The sequence below is a fragment of the Jaculus jaculus genome, chromosome 6 (genome assembly GCF_020740685.1).
Source record: "Jaculus jaculus isolate mJacJac1 chromosome 6, mJacJac1.mat.Y.cur, whole genome shotgun sequence".
NCBI classification, from domain to species: domain Eukaryota; kingdom Metazoa; phylum Chordata; class Mammalia; order Rodentia; family Dipodidae; genus Jaculus; species Jaculus jaculus.
The window spans coordinates 147,742,944-147,758,351 of NC_059107.1; the positions used below are offsets into that span (position 1 = coordinate 147,742,944).

General features: G+C 40.1%; 1 protein-coding gene across 3 annotated transcripts in view; it reads left to right on the forward strand.

Moving 5' to 3' along the window:
• Nucleotides 1–15,408, forward strand: part of Washc4 (WASH complex subunit 4) — a 69,671-nt gene that overhangs the window by 47,807 nt on the left and 6,456 nt on the right. For 2 of the 3 annotated variants that reach the window (XM_045152405.1, XM_045152406.1), the window contains 5 exons: nt 1,087–1,195; nt 7,127–7,193; nt 7,655–7,741; nt 11,193–11,340; nt 14,587–14,683. In XM_045152405.1, the coding sequence (XP_045008340.1) occupies nt 1,087–1,195; nt 7,127–7,193; nt 7,655–7,741; nt 11,193–11,340; nt 14,587–14,683 (508 nt within the window). Of the gene's footprint in view, nt 1–1,086; nt 1,196–7,126; nt 7,194–7,654; nt 7,742–8,665; nt 8,790–11,192; nt 11,341–14,586; nt 14,684–15,408 lie in introns of those variants that run through there. The other variant, XM_045152407.1, reaches the window with a different exon arrangement.

The window sequence follows — 15,408 nt, forward strand, 5'->3', positions numbered from 1 at the left end:
ACAAGTCTTGAAAAGATCATGTTTTTTTCTACTGATGAGAGCAACGTGAACATTTTTGTGTTGAGACAGTCTTATGTAGCCCAGGCTGACTCCAAATTTCCTGTATAGCCAGTGATGGCCTTGAACTCTTGATCCTTCTATCTTCATGGCCCAGTTGCACATGTATGCCATTATGTTCAGGGACAACTAGACATCTAACCCAGATTATATGTGTTCATTGGGCAAGAATGTATGTGTAAATTATTCATTGGCAAGGAATGTGTGTGTAAATTCTTGGCCAACAAGCATGTAGAAGCTTTGGTGCACATCTGTGAACTGATGTTTCTAGGGGGAATCAGTTTCTTTTCAGTCTGATGAGTTGGTGTTAGGATAGTAATAATGGAGGCGGGGAAATTAAGATTAGTGGCATTGACTATTACCATTAGCTAATATTAAAAATATTTTTGTTATTTGAGAGAAAATAAGGGAGTGAATATGTGTATATGGGTGTGCCAAGGCTTCTTGCTGCTTCAAACAGACTCCAGATGCATATGCCACTTTATGTGGCTGGCTTTACAAGAGTACTAGGGACTCAAACCTTTAACTTCTGAGCCATCTCCCCAGTTCCCTTTAGCTAATATTAAAAAGGAAAAGGGGGTGGACATGGTGATGCATACCTTTAATTTCAGCACTCAGGAGGTGGAGGTTGGAGAATCAGTATAGGGTTGAGGCCAGCCTGAGACTACGTAGTGAATCCCAGGTCAACCTGGGCTAGAGCAAGACTCTACCTCAAAAAACCAAAAAAATTTAAAAATTGGCCTTTTTTTTGTTATGTAGCTTTTTTTTTGGTCTCTCTCTAGCTCAGGCTGACTTGGAATTCACTATGTAGTCTTCGGGTGGCCTCAGACTCATGTTGATCCTCTTATCTCTGCCTCCTGAGTGCTGAGATTAAAGGTGTGTGACACCATGCCTGGCCTAGGTGGAGTAATTTTTTTAAAAAAGTAATAAAATACAAAATTAGAAAATACAGTGATATTAACATAGTTTATTTGGTAGGCATTTTATATTTTAGGAGCCTAAAGATGGTCCTTAAAATTATCTCTCTAGTATCCTTTTGATAGAGCAGAAAAATTTAATCGTGGTATAAGAAAACTTGGAATCACACCAGAGGGACAAAGCTACCTTGATCAATTCAGGCAACTCATCAGTCAAATTGGTAAGTTATGTTTATCAGTTTCTAAAATTAATTTATTTATTTGAGAGAGAGAAAAAGAGGCAGATAGGGAGAATGGGCATGCCAGGGCCTTCAGCCACTGCAAACAAACTCCAGATCTATGTGCTACCTTGTGCATCTGGCTTATGTGGGTCCTGAGGAATCAATCCTGGGTCCTTTGGCTTTGCAGGTAAGCACCTTAACTGCTAAACTATCCCTGCAGCCTGGTAAGTTATTTTAAGATATTGGTAGATAGACATCATAGTTTACACTGAAGCAGATTATCATCATGTGAATATCTCAGCTTAACTTCATTTGACTGGGATAATTTTCTTACCAAATTGTTGCTGTAGGTATCACTAATGGATTGTAAAATCATCAAATTAGACATTTGCTTAACAAATAACTCATGTCCGAGATCTCATTCATAACTAATAGTCAACTGGTACATAATCCTTGGGTATCTACTCTGTTCAAGGCACTGTTTTGGGCTTCTAAAACATATTCTTTTATATTAACAGCCTAAATGTGAAAGTATAAAATATTTACATGAAATGTTATCAATTTAACAGGTCATATGTAAACTTAGCTAACCTGCAAAGCCAAAGAACTCATGTTTGATTTCTCAGGACCCACGCAAGCCAGATGCACAGGGTGGTGCATGCATCTGGAGTTCATTTGCAGTGGCTGGAGGTCCTGGTGTGCCCATTCTCTCTTCCACTATCTGCCCCCCCTCAAATAAATAAATAAAAAGAAAATGTTAAAAAAAAAGTAAAAACAGCAAAGCTGGGCGTGGTGGCGCACGCCTTTAATCCCAGCACTCGGGAGGCAGAGGTAGGAGGATGACTGTGAGTTCGAGGCCACCTGAGACTACATAGTGAATTCCAGGTCAGCCTGGACTACAGTGAGACCCGACCTCGAAAAACCAAAAATTAAAATAAATAAAATAAAAGCCAAGTGTTGAATGCCCTAGTTTACCAGTGCTGTACTATTTTTGTACTGCATGTAGAGTTATCATTGTAGTTTACAAGTAGAGCCTGTCTTCTGAAATAGGGTATATTTAAAATAAGTACTTTTTTTTAAAAATATTTTTTGTTCATTATTTATTTATCTGATAGTGACAGACACAGAGAGAAAAACAGATAGAGGGAGAGAGGGAGAATGGGTGCACCAGGGCTTCCAGCCTCTGCAAACGAACTCCAGACGTGTGCGCCCCCTTGTGCATCTGGCTAACGTGGGACCTGGGGAACCGAGCCTCGAACCGGGGTCCTTAGGCTTCACAGGCAAGCGCTTAACCGCTAAGCCATCTCTCCAGCCCTAAAATAAGTACTTTTATAAAGTTTAATAGGTTGAGGTCTTATTTGAGCTGTTACATATATATGATCTCTATTAATGTCTTCATAGTAATCCTATAAATAGGTATGTAATCACAATTATATTAAATAGCTATGTAAACAAAACACTTGGGAAAGATTCTCAGAAATGTCACAAGTGTTAATACTTAATGGAGGTTATTTAGCTATAAAGTTTTCAGTCCTTTATAATCTTTCTCTGTTTATATTAATTGATACCAGTTAGTAAAAATTATGCCTCCTGAGATTGATTCATTCATTTATCAAACATTTGCTAAACATCAGTTGTTACAAAATAAGTCTTTTTTAATTTTTTTTGTTTTGTTTTGTTCAGCTCAGGCTGACCTGGAATTCACTTGGTAGTCTCAGGGTAGACTTGAATTCATGGCGATCCTCCTACCTCTGCCTCTCAAGTGCTGTGATTAAAGGCGCGCATCACTTTGCCCTACTACAAAGTGGTCTTTTAAAGCTGGGCATGCACATAGCTTTTGCTCCCAAGTGGAGCACCCCGTGGGGAGCGCTGTAAGCATGGCGTTCTGGAGCACGTTCACTGACTGTGAGCTTCAGTTTTCTAGATACTGGATTTGCATATTAGATGTTTCTGTTATGTTTTAGCAGAAGAACATGGAGAATCTTCCTTTGGTAAACTTTAACCTTAACCCCCTGAACACAAGACATTGTCAAAAAGCACTGTTGCCTTCAAGGAGCCAACTTTTTTTTGAGAATCTGTTGAAAATTCTATGTTAATTTCCCTCATTCCCTCAGAACTTATAAGCATATGTGTGTGCATACATAGAGTTCTAGGTTCTGGAGTCTGGGGACTTTATATTAAGAGAGCTGTCCTTTTAAAGTAGTGTTTCTTGGACTTTATTTTAGTAGAGTTTTTGCCTCAGAAATACTGCTAACACTGCTACTTATTTCATTTTGAAATATTTTGTGAAAATACAATTTTGAGCTGGGCATGGTGGTGCATGCTTTTAGTTTCAGCCTTTGGGAGGCTGAAGTAGGATTGCTGTGAGCTTAAGGCCAGCCCAAGTTTATAGAATGAGTGACTTCCAGGTCACTCTGGGCTAGTGTGAACACCCTGCCTTGAAAAACTCCAAAAGAAAAAAATTTATCCTAAGAAATAATATTTGTTCAGTTGTGGGCTTTAGTATGTTAGTTTTCCCCTAACACCAACTAAAATACATGAAAACTGACATAAATGTTACATATTCTTTGGTATACCATCTAATGTTACCTGGATTATCACCACAACTTGGAACTTTTTTTTATTATTTGAACATTTTATTTCTTATTCTCTTTATGTTTTTGAGAAAGAGCAGGTGTCTGTGTGTGTGTGTGTGTGTGATAGAGGGGGGGGGGAGGGATGGAAGGAGGGAGGGAGGGAGGGAGAAAGAGAGAGAATTGGCATGCCAGGGCCTCTAGCCACTGCAATTGAACTCGACATGCATTCCACCTTCTGCGCATGTGTCGCCTTGGCTTTTGTGGGTTCTGGAGAGTCAAACCTGGGTCCTTAGGCTTTGCAGGCAGTGCCTTAGCCTCTGAGCCATCTCTTCAGCCCTCTCTACTTTTAATTTTATTTTTGCTTCTTACTCTCTTGGGCCTGGGGAGACAGTGTGTAAAGCACTTGCTACCTGAGCATGAGTACCTGAGTTTGGAACCCCAGGCTTTTGAGAGCTGGCTGCAGCAGTGTTACGTGCACCTCTGAGGCCCCAGCACTCCAATGGCGAGACACAAGAGTGCCTGCAGCCGACAGCAGTGACACTGGTGAACTTGAGACCCTACCTCAAAATAGGTGAAGGCAAGGACCAACCTCTGAGATCATACTCTGACCTCTCTGCATATTTACCCCGAAATGATCATGTGTGCCACATGCAATACGTATTCTTCTTTTTATATGAGAGAGAGAAAAAGAGAACTAGTGCACCAGGGCCTCCAGCAGCTGCAAACGAACTCCAGATGCACTAACTTGTGCATCTGTCTTATGTGGGTCCTGAGGAATGGAACCTGTGTCCTTTGGCTTTGCAGGCAAGCTCCTTAACCACTAAGCCATCTGTCCATCCCATGCTTCTTTCTTTTTTTTATGTTCAGTTCAATTATATATTGAATTCCTACTGTGTACCAGTACACATTGACTCTAGGGATGAAACAGTGAACAGCCCTCAGTGGGGGAGAGGCAAACAGAGAATATGCCAGACAGAGCATTTTAATAAAATTTTTAAAATACTTATTTGAGAGACAGAAAGAGGAAGATATATGGAGAGATTGGACATGCTAGGGCTTCTAGCCACTGCAAATGACCTTGACGCATACTCCATCTTGTCCATCTGGCTTATGTGGGTACTAGGGAATCAAACCTGCATCCTTAAGTTTTGCAGGCAAGTGCCTTAACTGCTAAGCCATCTCTCCAGCTCCATTCCTTAACATTTTTGAGGAATCTTCTGGAATGCGGTAGGAATGGAGTTAGTAAAGATTTGAGTGGTAGGGCACAAAATGGAATGGCAGTCAGGGTCAGTAGGAGGATCATACAATGACCACATAAGGAGTGGGTTTCTTCTGAGTTGGAACTGTTGTATAGTTTTCAGAAAAGGTAATATATGCCATAACTTAGTTTGAAGGATCACCTGCTGCTAGGTTGATAAAAGATTGGGGGTTGATATAGGCAAGGTGTGCAGTGATATAGGCAAGATGTGGTTTGTATATGGGGATCACTGTGAGGGCACTGAGAAGAGATTGGGTTGTAGCTGTAATTTCAAGGTGTGGTCTGGATGAGGGGATCACTGTGAGGGTAGTGAAATGAGGTTATAGATTCTAGCTGTATTTTCAAGACAGAGCCTATGCAATTTATTCACTGATTAGATGTGAACTGCGGTAGAAAGAAAGGAGTCAGCAGTAGGTAAGCACACTTGCTGCACAAGCATGAGTGTCTGAGTGTCTATACCCAGCACCCATGTAAAAGGCTGGGTGTGGCTGCGCGTATCTGTAACTCCAGTCTTGTTGAGGACAAAGATGAAAATTGGGGGCTCACTGATTGTGGTAGTTTGATTCAGGTGTTCCCCATAAACTTAGGTGTTCTGAATGCTAGGTTCCCAGCTGATGGCGATTTAGGAATTAACGCCTCCTGGAGGCAGTGCATTGTTGGGGGTGGGCTTATGGGTGTTATAGCCAGTGTCCCCATGCCTGTGTTTGGCACACTCTCCTGTTCCTGTTGCCCACCTGATGTTGGTGAGGAGGTGATGTCCACCCTCTGCTCATGCCATTGTTTTCCCTGCCACTGTGGAGCTTCCCCTCAAGTCTATAAGCCAAAAATAAACCTTTTTCCCCCCACAAACTGCTCTTGGTTGGGTGATTTCTGTCAGCAATGTAAACCTGACTGAAACACTGGTTGACCAGTCTGATGGACAATGGCAGCTCCATGTTCAGAGAGAGAGAGAGAGAGAGAGTGAGTGAGTGAATGAGAGAGGGGAGAGGGAGGCTACTTCAAGGCTAAAAAAAGAAGAGTCAGGGATGACTCAAAGCCCTCTTCCCCAGCAACTGGAAGGATAGAATTACCTGAGATACAGTCGAGGTAAAGATCTTGAGTTTGACTTAGATATAATTAAAATTTGAATTCTTCTTAGATATGTAGGTTATGAGTACTGGATAAAAGTCTAGAGATCAATTTGGCATTGTGGCACATGCCTTTAATACTAGCAGTCTACAAGTAGAGATAGGAGGATAGCCATGACTTCGAGGCCACCCTGAGACTACATAGTGAATTCCAGGTCAGCCTGACCTTGAGTGAAACCCTACCTTGAAAAACCAAAAAAAAAAAAAAAAAAAAAAGTATAGAATCCAGGCTGGCGGGATGAATGTTGGAGGCATCAAGTAAAAAGATAAAAAAGATTTTTTTAAATTTAACTTTAAACTGTGTGAGGAAGGCAGGCAGGAACAGCAGGAGGCTGTTTTAAGGGTGAGAGAAGAGAAATTCTTAAAATTGTAATTTGAAAATGTTTGGTCATTTAATAAGGCTAGCATTTTTGTTTTGTTATTTTCAAGGTAGATTTTTGTTGTAGCCTTGGCTGACCTGGAATTCACAATGTAGTCTTAGGGTGGCCTCAAACTTTAAAGTAATACTCCTACCTCTGCCTCCCAAGTGCTAGAATTAAAGGCATGCATCACCACAGAGAGAGAGAATGAATGAGAGTGGGCACACCAGGGCCTTTAGGGACTGCAAAGAACTCCAGACGCATGCACCGCTTTAAGTGGGTACTGGGGAATTGAACTTGGGTTGTTAGGCTTTATGGGCAAGAGACTTAACACTGAGCAGTTTCTCCAGCCCCAAGGTTAGTATTTAATGAGTTTGTTAATTAAAGAATTACATTTATTGTAAAATATTTAATGTGCATGTATATATATAATCTGTGTATTTTAAATGCAGAAGTCTGTAAGTGTTGCTTTTTGTAGGTTAGGAATTAATTAAAATTTAGCAAAATATTTTGGTAGTTAGGAGCAGAAACTTTACAATTGGCTACTATGTTCCTTTCCTGTTTCTTATAATTGTTTATCTAAAAACCTGCTTTTTTGTGTGATTTTAAAGGTAATGCTATGGGCTATATAAGAATGATAAGATCTGGTGGTCTTCATTGTAGCAGCAATGCCATTAGGTATGAACGCAAACATCATTTATACCTTCTTTATGCCATCTAAGGTCATGCAGTTTATCTCTGTTGTGGTACTGTTGAGAAGGTGCATGCTCTTGTACAATGCCTTACTCCTCCTACTGCCAGCCCGCTGCCACTAGGAGCCTGTTTTCTTCCTAATGAAGAAAATAGTAAGCCTACTGTTTAAACTTTTCTTGTTGAATTTTGAGTGCATTCTACTTTTGGAAATATCTATTTCCCTTAAGGTTGTACCTAATTTATCAGCATGGTTTATGAGTAAAGTTAAAGATTGCATAATTTCAAGGATTAAAGTGTGATCACTATCTAAAATTAAAGTGGTGGTATTATGGAAGGACAAGGTTTTTCTTACATAGTTGAAAATTTTGAGTCCTCTAGTACCACTTTTCCATCTGTGTCAGTTGCAGATGTTTTACTTTATTAAATTCTTTCCCAAACTCATATAGATTTGTGCCTGATCTTGAAGATATTGTCAACTTTGAAGAACTAGTAAAAGAAGAAGGTCTTTCAGAAGAAACATTAAAAGCAGCAAGGTAATCTAGTTTTGAAATAATCTGAATTTGGAAGTTTATTTTTTATTTACTTTTAATTTTTGTTTTATTTATTAGAAAGAGAGAGGCAGAGAGAGAGAGAATGGGCATGCCAAGGCTTTCAGCTGTTGCAAACAAACTCCAGACGCATGAGTCCCCATGTGCACATGTGCGACATTGAACATTTGTATCACTGTGTGTCTGGCTATGTGGGACCTGGAGATTCAAACATGAGTTCTTAGGCTTTTCAGGCAAGTGCCTTAACCACTAAGCCATCTCTCCAGCCCTGAATTTGAAAGTTCAAAGAATTTTTTCTTTTTGAGACAAGCCCAACAGAATGCTTCTTTTTTTTTTTAATGCGAGAGTGAGAAACAATTGGTGCACAGGGCCTCCAGCCACTGCAATTGCATTGCAGGTGCATGTACTCCTTGTGTGCATGTGCGACACTGTGTGCTGTGTCACTTTGCGTCTGGCTTATGTGGGACCCAACGAGTTGAACATAAGTCCTTAGGCTTCGCAGACAAGTGCCTTAACTGCTAAGCCATCTCTCCAGCCCCAAAACTGTGTTTATATAGAATAGTAGACTGGAAAGTAATACGGAATTTATATATGCATATAAGTATATGTAATTTATATGAGTGTTTTTATTATACAAATTATAGTTTGAATTTATGAATTAGACATTGTTTTTAAAGACTCCAGTATTCTAAGACCTTTCTAACCACCAAAAAGTGTTCTTCTAGAACATGCCTTCTTATGTGGGCAGCCACCAGTCATACTAGAATGTATGACATACAGCACCTGCAATATTGCTGGTCCAGGCAAATGATCTTGAGAATTTAGTATAGAAAACAAGTACCAAGTATCTTATCTAGAAAACTAATTTTACCTGGTCCTTTTTACTGTTAAAATATTTCTACTCACCAGCACTCTCTAGGATGCCAGTGTTTTATGTCATCTGAGGCAGTGTCATTCAATGCAGAATCTACCTCCACCTTGATGGCTATTGAACCTTGAAATACACCAGCTGGGACTGAGCCTTGGAGGTTGTGATAGTGATGTCTTAGTTAGTGCTGACCACTTCACTGTTACTTCTTCTCAGCATTTTGGTGAGTTTTGAGTCACTCCAGTGGTCACCACCATCTGAAAAGATAAGCTTCTCTAAACAAAAGTGAGAGTAACATTGATAAATAGGAATAAACATACAAGTAGTTAGAGGGTTGTTTGGTGGGCATAATATATCCATTTAGCCAGATAACAGTAGTAGTTTTTCCCTGTGATTTATAACTCCCCAGTCATAAGCTTCCTCCCCCCCCCCCCCCTTGGTTTTTCAAGGGAGGGTCTTGCTCTAGCCCAGGCTGATCTGGAATTCACTATGTAGTCTCAGGGTATTTTCAAACTCATGGTGATCCTCCTACCTCTGCCTCCCCGAGTGTTGGTATTGTAGGCGTGCACCACTACACCCAGTTCCCAGTCATAAGCTTTTAATTAAGTTTTCAGTATTAGGCAAAACTTTCTTCCCATGGAACAGGCCTCAAATCCAGTTAGAGATGAGTTGGTTTTCCCCATAACAGACATGCCACTACTGTACCAGTTGGTACATTTGGCCTGCCTGGCCAGCTGTAAAACTTGCAGGGTCCACTCCTTAAGACTGTTAATGACGCCTTCCCCCCCACCCCCAACAAGCTCCATAGCTCTTTCTAGATCCTGGTAGCTAGTCAACAGGGAAGGGGCTTCTAGCTCAGCTCAAGCTTGATTTCTCAGTGACCTGCAGCCCAAGTATGTGTGTCTTCAGCAGTAGGGAGAGCCTTAGTTCTCAATAGATTTCATGCTAAGTGAAGAATTAAAATAATTTGTGGCTGGGCTTTCAAAGAGAATTGGATATTTACCTCGTGTTGAATTATGCCATTTTCACCAAAATTGGTGACCATTTAAAAAATATTTTGACGCAGTCTAAGAAAGAGTAGGATGTTGTCTTTTCTTGATCTTTTGGTGAAACTAACTGTTGATTTTAAGGTCCAGATTTGTGCAAAATAATAAGTGGTTGACATTAAGAGGAGGTCATGGTAAGCCAGGCATGGTGTCACATGCCTTTAATCCCAGCACTCGGGGAAGCAGAGGTAGGAAGAGGTAGGAGGATCGCCTTGAGTTTGAGGCCACCCTGAGACTACATAGTGATTCCAGGTCAGCCTGAGCTACAGCGAGACCCTACCTCGAAAAACAACAACAACAAAAAAAAACAAAAGTCATGGCAGTTGAAATTGAGAAGTATGGGTTCATAATAATGAATATATTATCCACAGAGACTGTGGAGAACTGGAGGAGGCATCCTAGTTGTAGATAATAAATTAGAACTGTGCCTAAAAGATTTGTAAATTCCTGCTTTCAAGGCAGAATTGATGAATATACAGATGGTCCCTTATAATGGCTTATCTTACCATTTTTAAATTATAATCAACACTTCATGGTGCTATGAAAATGGCATTTAGTAGAAACGGTACTTTGAATTTAGATCTTTTTTCAAGAAGGAATATGCCCTATAATCCTCTCTGCCATGCTGAGCAGTGGCAGCAAGTAGCAGACTGGAGATCCAGGAGGGAAAAAACTGGTACTCTGGAACATCCGCTGTTGTTACGAGATGATGCTCAGTATCTTAGGCGCATTAATCTTTATTTTCAACTTACCATGGGTTTATCCTGCCACAGGTTGAAGAGCATCTCTATAGGTGGATTGTGTGAGTCTCATAGGAGGGGTTTTTATAATGGTTTGAAAGTGGTAGTAGTTATTCAGGAGAGTTCCAGAAGCAAGAGCAGCTAATGCTTCTGAAGATTGTAAGGAAGGGTTAGAGGTCTAGATTTGAGAGGAAGCAGATGCAAAAACAGCACTGAGGAAAAGACTTAACATGAATCAGAATATATTTAAGTAAGCTGAGGTTTTCCAGAGCTCATTGTGGGAAAAGGTACATTCTGTTATTTAATTTCCCAGGATACTGCAAGAGCTAAGTTAATTAAGTAATACTAACCAATTTCTGCCCATAGGAAAAAGAACTCATTGTGAATTTGAAGGAAATTTACATACTAATTTTATAATGTTCCCTGGTTTGGATTATCTAACCTAGGAGCTAGAGAAATGGCCCAATGATTAAAGGCACTTGCTTGGATTATCTTACCTAATGACAGATGGATTTTTTTAAAAAGCTATACTTTTTGTGCTGGACAAATGGCTCAGCAGGTAAAGGCACTTGTTTTCAAAGCCTGACAACCTGGGTTTGATTACTTAGTACCCACGTTAAGCCAGATGCACAAAATGGCACATGTCTGGAGTTTGTTTGCAGCTGCAGGTGGCCATGGCATGTCCATATACTATCCTCTCCCTGTCTCTCAAATAAATAAATATTTTTTCAAAGCTATACCCTTTGAAAAAGGAACCAAAGTCTAGTTTGTTTGTTTTTTAGGCATTTGGACTCAGTCCTCAGTGATCATACTCGGAATTCTGCTGAAGGTACTGAGTATTTCAAAATGCTTGTGGATGTTTTTGCTCCTGAATTTCGAAGACCAAAGAATATACATCTACGAAATTTCTATATCATTGTACCTCCTTTAGTGAGTATTTTCAGAATCTGAAATAATTTTTTGTGTGTGTGTGCAGTGTGTGTGGATACACCTGTGTGTGGTTAGGTGGTGTGAGTATGCACAGTGGAGGCCAGAGGTTAACACCAGGTGTCTTCTTAACACTGAAGGCAGGGCTTCTCACTTAAACCTGGGGCTTGCTGATTTTACTGGTTTAGCTAGCCAGTTTGCCCTATGGATCGCCTGTCTCTGTCTCATTAACTATGAAGAAGAAGAAGACTTATAGTTAATACGTTTTTATTTAATTGCCAGAGAACTCGTGTTTTAAGGTTCCTTGGGTGGATGTCAGTATCTATATAGCATAGACTCTTTTGGCAGATTTATACTGTGTAATCATTTTAAGTTCTTAATGTAGACTAACTCTACTATAATATGAAGTTTATTCCAACATACTTCTAAAAGCCTTTTTTTATGGCCATAAGTTCCATCTGTTAGGTAGTAAGTACTAACACCTAGAATAAATTTTTAGTGCCTTCTCCTAAAATATATATTTTCATCTCTAATTTAGTAGTTGCTATCTACAAATAGCTCAAGCTAACAAAAATTACATTATTAAAGCAGTTGTTCAGTGGGGAAGATGGAGCTAAGGATTGAAAAATTTTTTTTGTTGATTTTTATTTATTTATTTTAAGAGCGACAGACAGAAAAAGGGAGGGAGGGAGGGAGGGAGGGAGAGAGAGAGAGAGAGGGAGAGAACGGGCACGCCAGGGCCTCCAGCCACTGCAAACGAACTCCAGATGCGTGCACCCCCTTGTGCATCTGGCTTATGTGGGTCCTGGGGAATTGAGCCTTGAACTGGGGTCCTTAGACTTCACAGGCAAGCACTTAACCACTAAGCCATCTCTCCAGCCTGGAGCTAAGGATTTTAAGAGCAATATATTAACAACAAGGGTTACTTTTCCCTAAAGATTTCTGTAGTAAAGTTTTCATTAAGATTTGTAAGTGAAGGGCTAGGAAGACAACTTAGTGGTTAAAGGTGCTTGCTTACAAAGCTTGCAGGCCTGGGTTCAATTCCCATGCTACCTATATAAGCCGGATGCAAAAAGCAGTGCAAGCACCTGTGTTCATTTAGTGACAGTGCACCCCCACACACATATATAAATAAATAAATATAAAATTTGTAAGTGGATAGCACTGAAATCTAAATATCACCTGTAGATGTAGCTTTGTTTTTTTTTTTTTAAGCTGTAGCTTTTTATTACATTTAACTTTGATCAGTTGATGGGACCTGGATTCAGTCTCCAGCACTGCATCAACCAGATGTGGTAACAGACCCTTGTAAACCCCCCCACACTCAGGGTGGAGTGGCAGCAAAGATGAGGTTTCTCAGGTTCCAGGCTACACAGAGAGTTCGTTGATCAGCCTAAAGGACTTGAGAGCCTGCTTCCAAAAAGAATTTCATATTTTTGCCTTGTTAACCAACACATCAACTTGCATATTATATAAGCATTATCACCTATAAGAAATAATTAGTTGTAATGTATTTCTTCATGTATTTTCTGTTATGTACATCTACTGTTAACTTTTCATTAACTGACGTAGCAGATATGTTCATTTTCATCTGATAATCATCTTTTCATCTTAGGCTAGTATCCACACTGGAGGTGAATGAATGTTTTATTTGGTAATACTGTAGCTAACAGGCTAAGTACTTACCATACCTCTTTCATGTGGAGGGCAGTATATAGTCAGGCCACAGCAGAGGGCAGTGAAACCATGGTGAGCTTAGTGAGTCTAGATTTCTCCAGAATTCAGTTACAAAATAGATTTAAGAGCAGTACAAAGAAACATAAGATGCTATTTTTGTGCTCAAATTTACAACCTAATTCCAGAAAATAAAATAAGTATAAGTGAGCTATTAGAGTTCTGTTGCAGTGGCTGGAGGCTCTGGTGCACCAATTCTCTGTCTCATTAAAAGAGAGGCTAGTCTGTTGAGCTTGCCTCAAAAAAAAAAAAAGAAGAAGATTTAAATGGTAATTGATAAAGATTTCATGAATATTTGATTGTGAAATAAATTTCATAGGCAATAAATGAAGCCTTTTTTTTCCCCCCAAGGTAAGCTGTTAAAATACTTATCACACATTTTTCAAACAGTACTCTCTCTACTCCTGTAGAGCTGTGCTGTTCATGTGTACCCACATATAGCCATTTTAATTGAATTTTTATAAAATAAAATTGAGCCTCAGTTACATTAACCTCATGTCAAGAATTCTGTGGTCACATGTAACTGGAGTTTTCCTGATTGACCAGTGCAGTCACACATCATTTCTGTCATTGACAATATAGTAGTTGCTTAGTGTGAACTCTAGATGGTAATAGGTATCTTTTTAATCATAAGTATTATTGTAAGCTTCTTTTGTGCATCTGGCTTACATGGGTACTAGGGAATTGAATGTGAGTATTTAGGTATTTTAGAGTGCCTTAACCACTAAGCCAACTACTAGTAAGCTTTTTTGAATGATTTGGTTAAAGTATTATGGAAAAGTTGAATTTTTAAGAGAAGTTCTCTTGTAAGAAATTCACCATTTAGCCAAAGGACAACTGGATAGTACTTTAGGATGAATTGTGTAGGCAGAAGGGCTGCTTTGCTGTGTTGCAGAGGGCTCACTTTTTAAGTAACAGGGACCCATTTTCTGTTTCCCACATTGACCTCATGTCTTATTTTAGGTAAGACATGCCATCTCCCAAGGCTCAGTGTTCTCATCACTAAATGAGTTAGTAGAGAGCCCTGTGCGCAGCTAATGGTAGTGGGAAGAATGCTCATGTTTAAAGACTTGGAAGGAGGGCTGGAGAGATGGCTTAGTGGTTAAGCGCTTGCCTGTGAAGCCTAAGGACCCCAGTTCGAGGCTCGGTTCCCCAGGTCCCACGTTAGCCAGATGCACAAGGGGGCGCACGCATCTGGAGTTTGTTTGCAGAGGCTGGAAGCCCTGGCACGCCCATTCTCTCTCTCTCCCTCTGTCTTTCTCTCTGTGTCTGTCACTCTCAAATAAATAAATAAAAATTAAAAAAAAAAAAAAAAGGTTTTGGTTTAAAAAAAAAAAAAGACTTGGAAGGAAAAGCCATTAAGAGACACTTGTATAGAGTTGTGTCCTTGTTTAGAAGCAATTTGAGGCAGATGTTCAACAACCTGTTTATAAGTTTTGAAATGTTTGTTACAGCAACTTAATTTTGAAGACTTGATTCGCTCAATTGTTTCTCTTGTTTCTTGTCTCTTTTTAGACTCTGAACTTTGTAGAGCATTCTATTAGTTGCAAGGAAAAATTGAATAAAAAAAATAAAATTGGAGCTGCCTTTACTGATGATGGTTTTGCCATGGGTAAGCTTCATCAAAGTGTTAAGTTCGTTTTATGTTGACTTCAAAATTTATTTTATTTTAAAAGCCAGACGGGGTGGCGCATGCCTTTAATCCCAGCACTCGAGAGGCAGAGGTAGGAGGATTACCGTGAGTTCAAGGCCACCCTGAGGTAGGAGGATTACTGTGAGTTCAAGGCCACCCTGAGACTCCATAGTGAATTCCAGGTCAGCCTGGGCTAGAGTGAAGACCTTACCTCGAAAAACAAAACAAAACAAAACAAATTTTATTTTACTTATTTATTTGACAGAGAAAGAGGGGTGGGGGGGCGAGGGAAGAAGGGGGAGGGAGAGAATGGGCACTCCAGCCACTGCAAACAAACTCCAGATGTGTGCACTCCCTTGTGCATCTGGCTAACGTGGGTCCTGGGGAATCAAACCTGAGTCCTTTGGCTTTGCAGGCAAGCACCTTAACCGCTAAGCCATCCGCTCCAGCTCTATGTTGACTTTAAAGTGAGTTCCCAGAAGCATTTGCTTGAAAACAGGTTTATGTGTTCTTTAGTTTTCATTTTTCATGAGCAGTGTTACTGTTATTTTTGTTTTTTTTTACAAGATCAAATGACATCATTTGATATTAGAGAGAGGGGGGGGAGGGAGGGAGGGAGGGAGAGAGGGAGAGAATGGGCACACCAGGGCTTCCAGCCACTGCAGATGCATGAGCCACCTTGTGCATCTGGCTTGTGTGGGTCC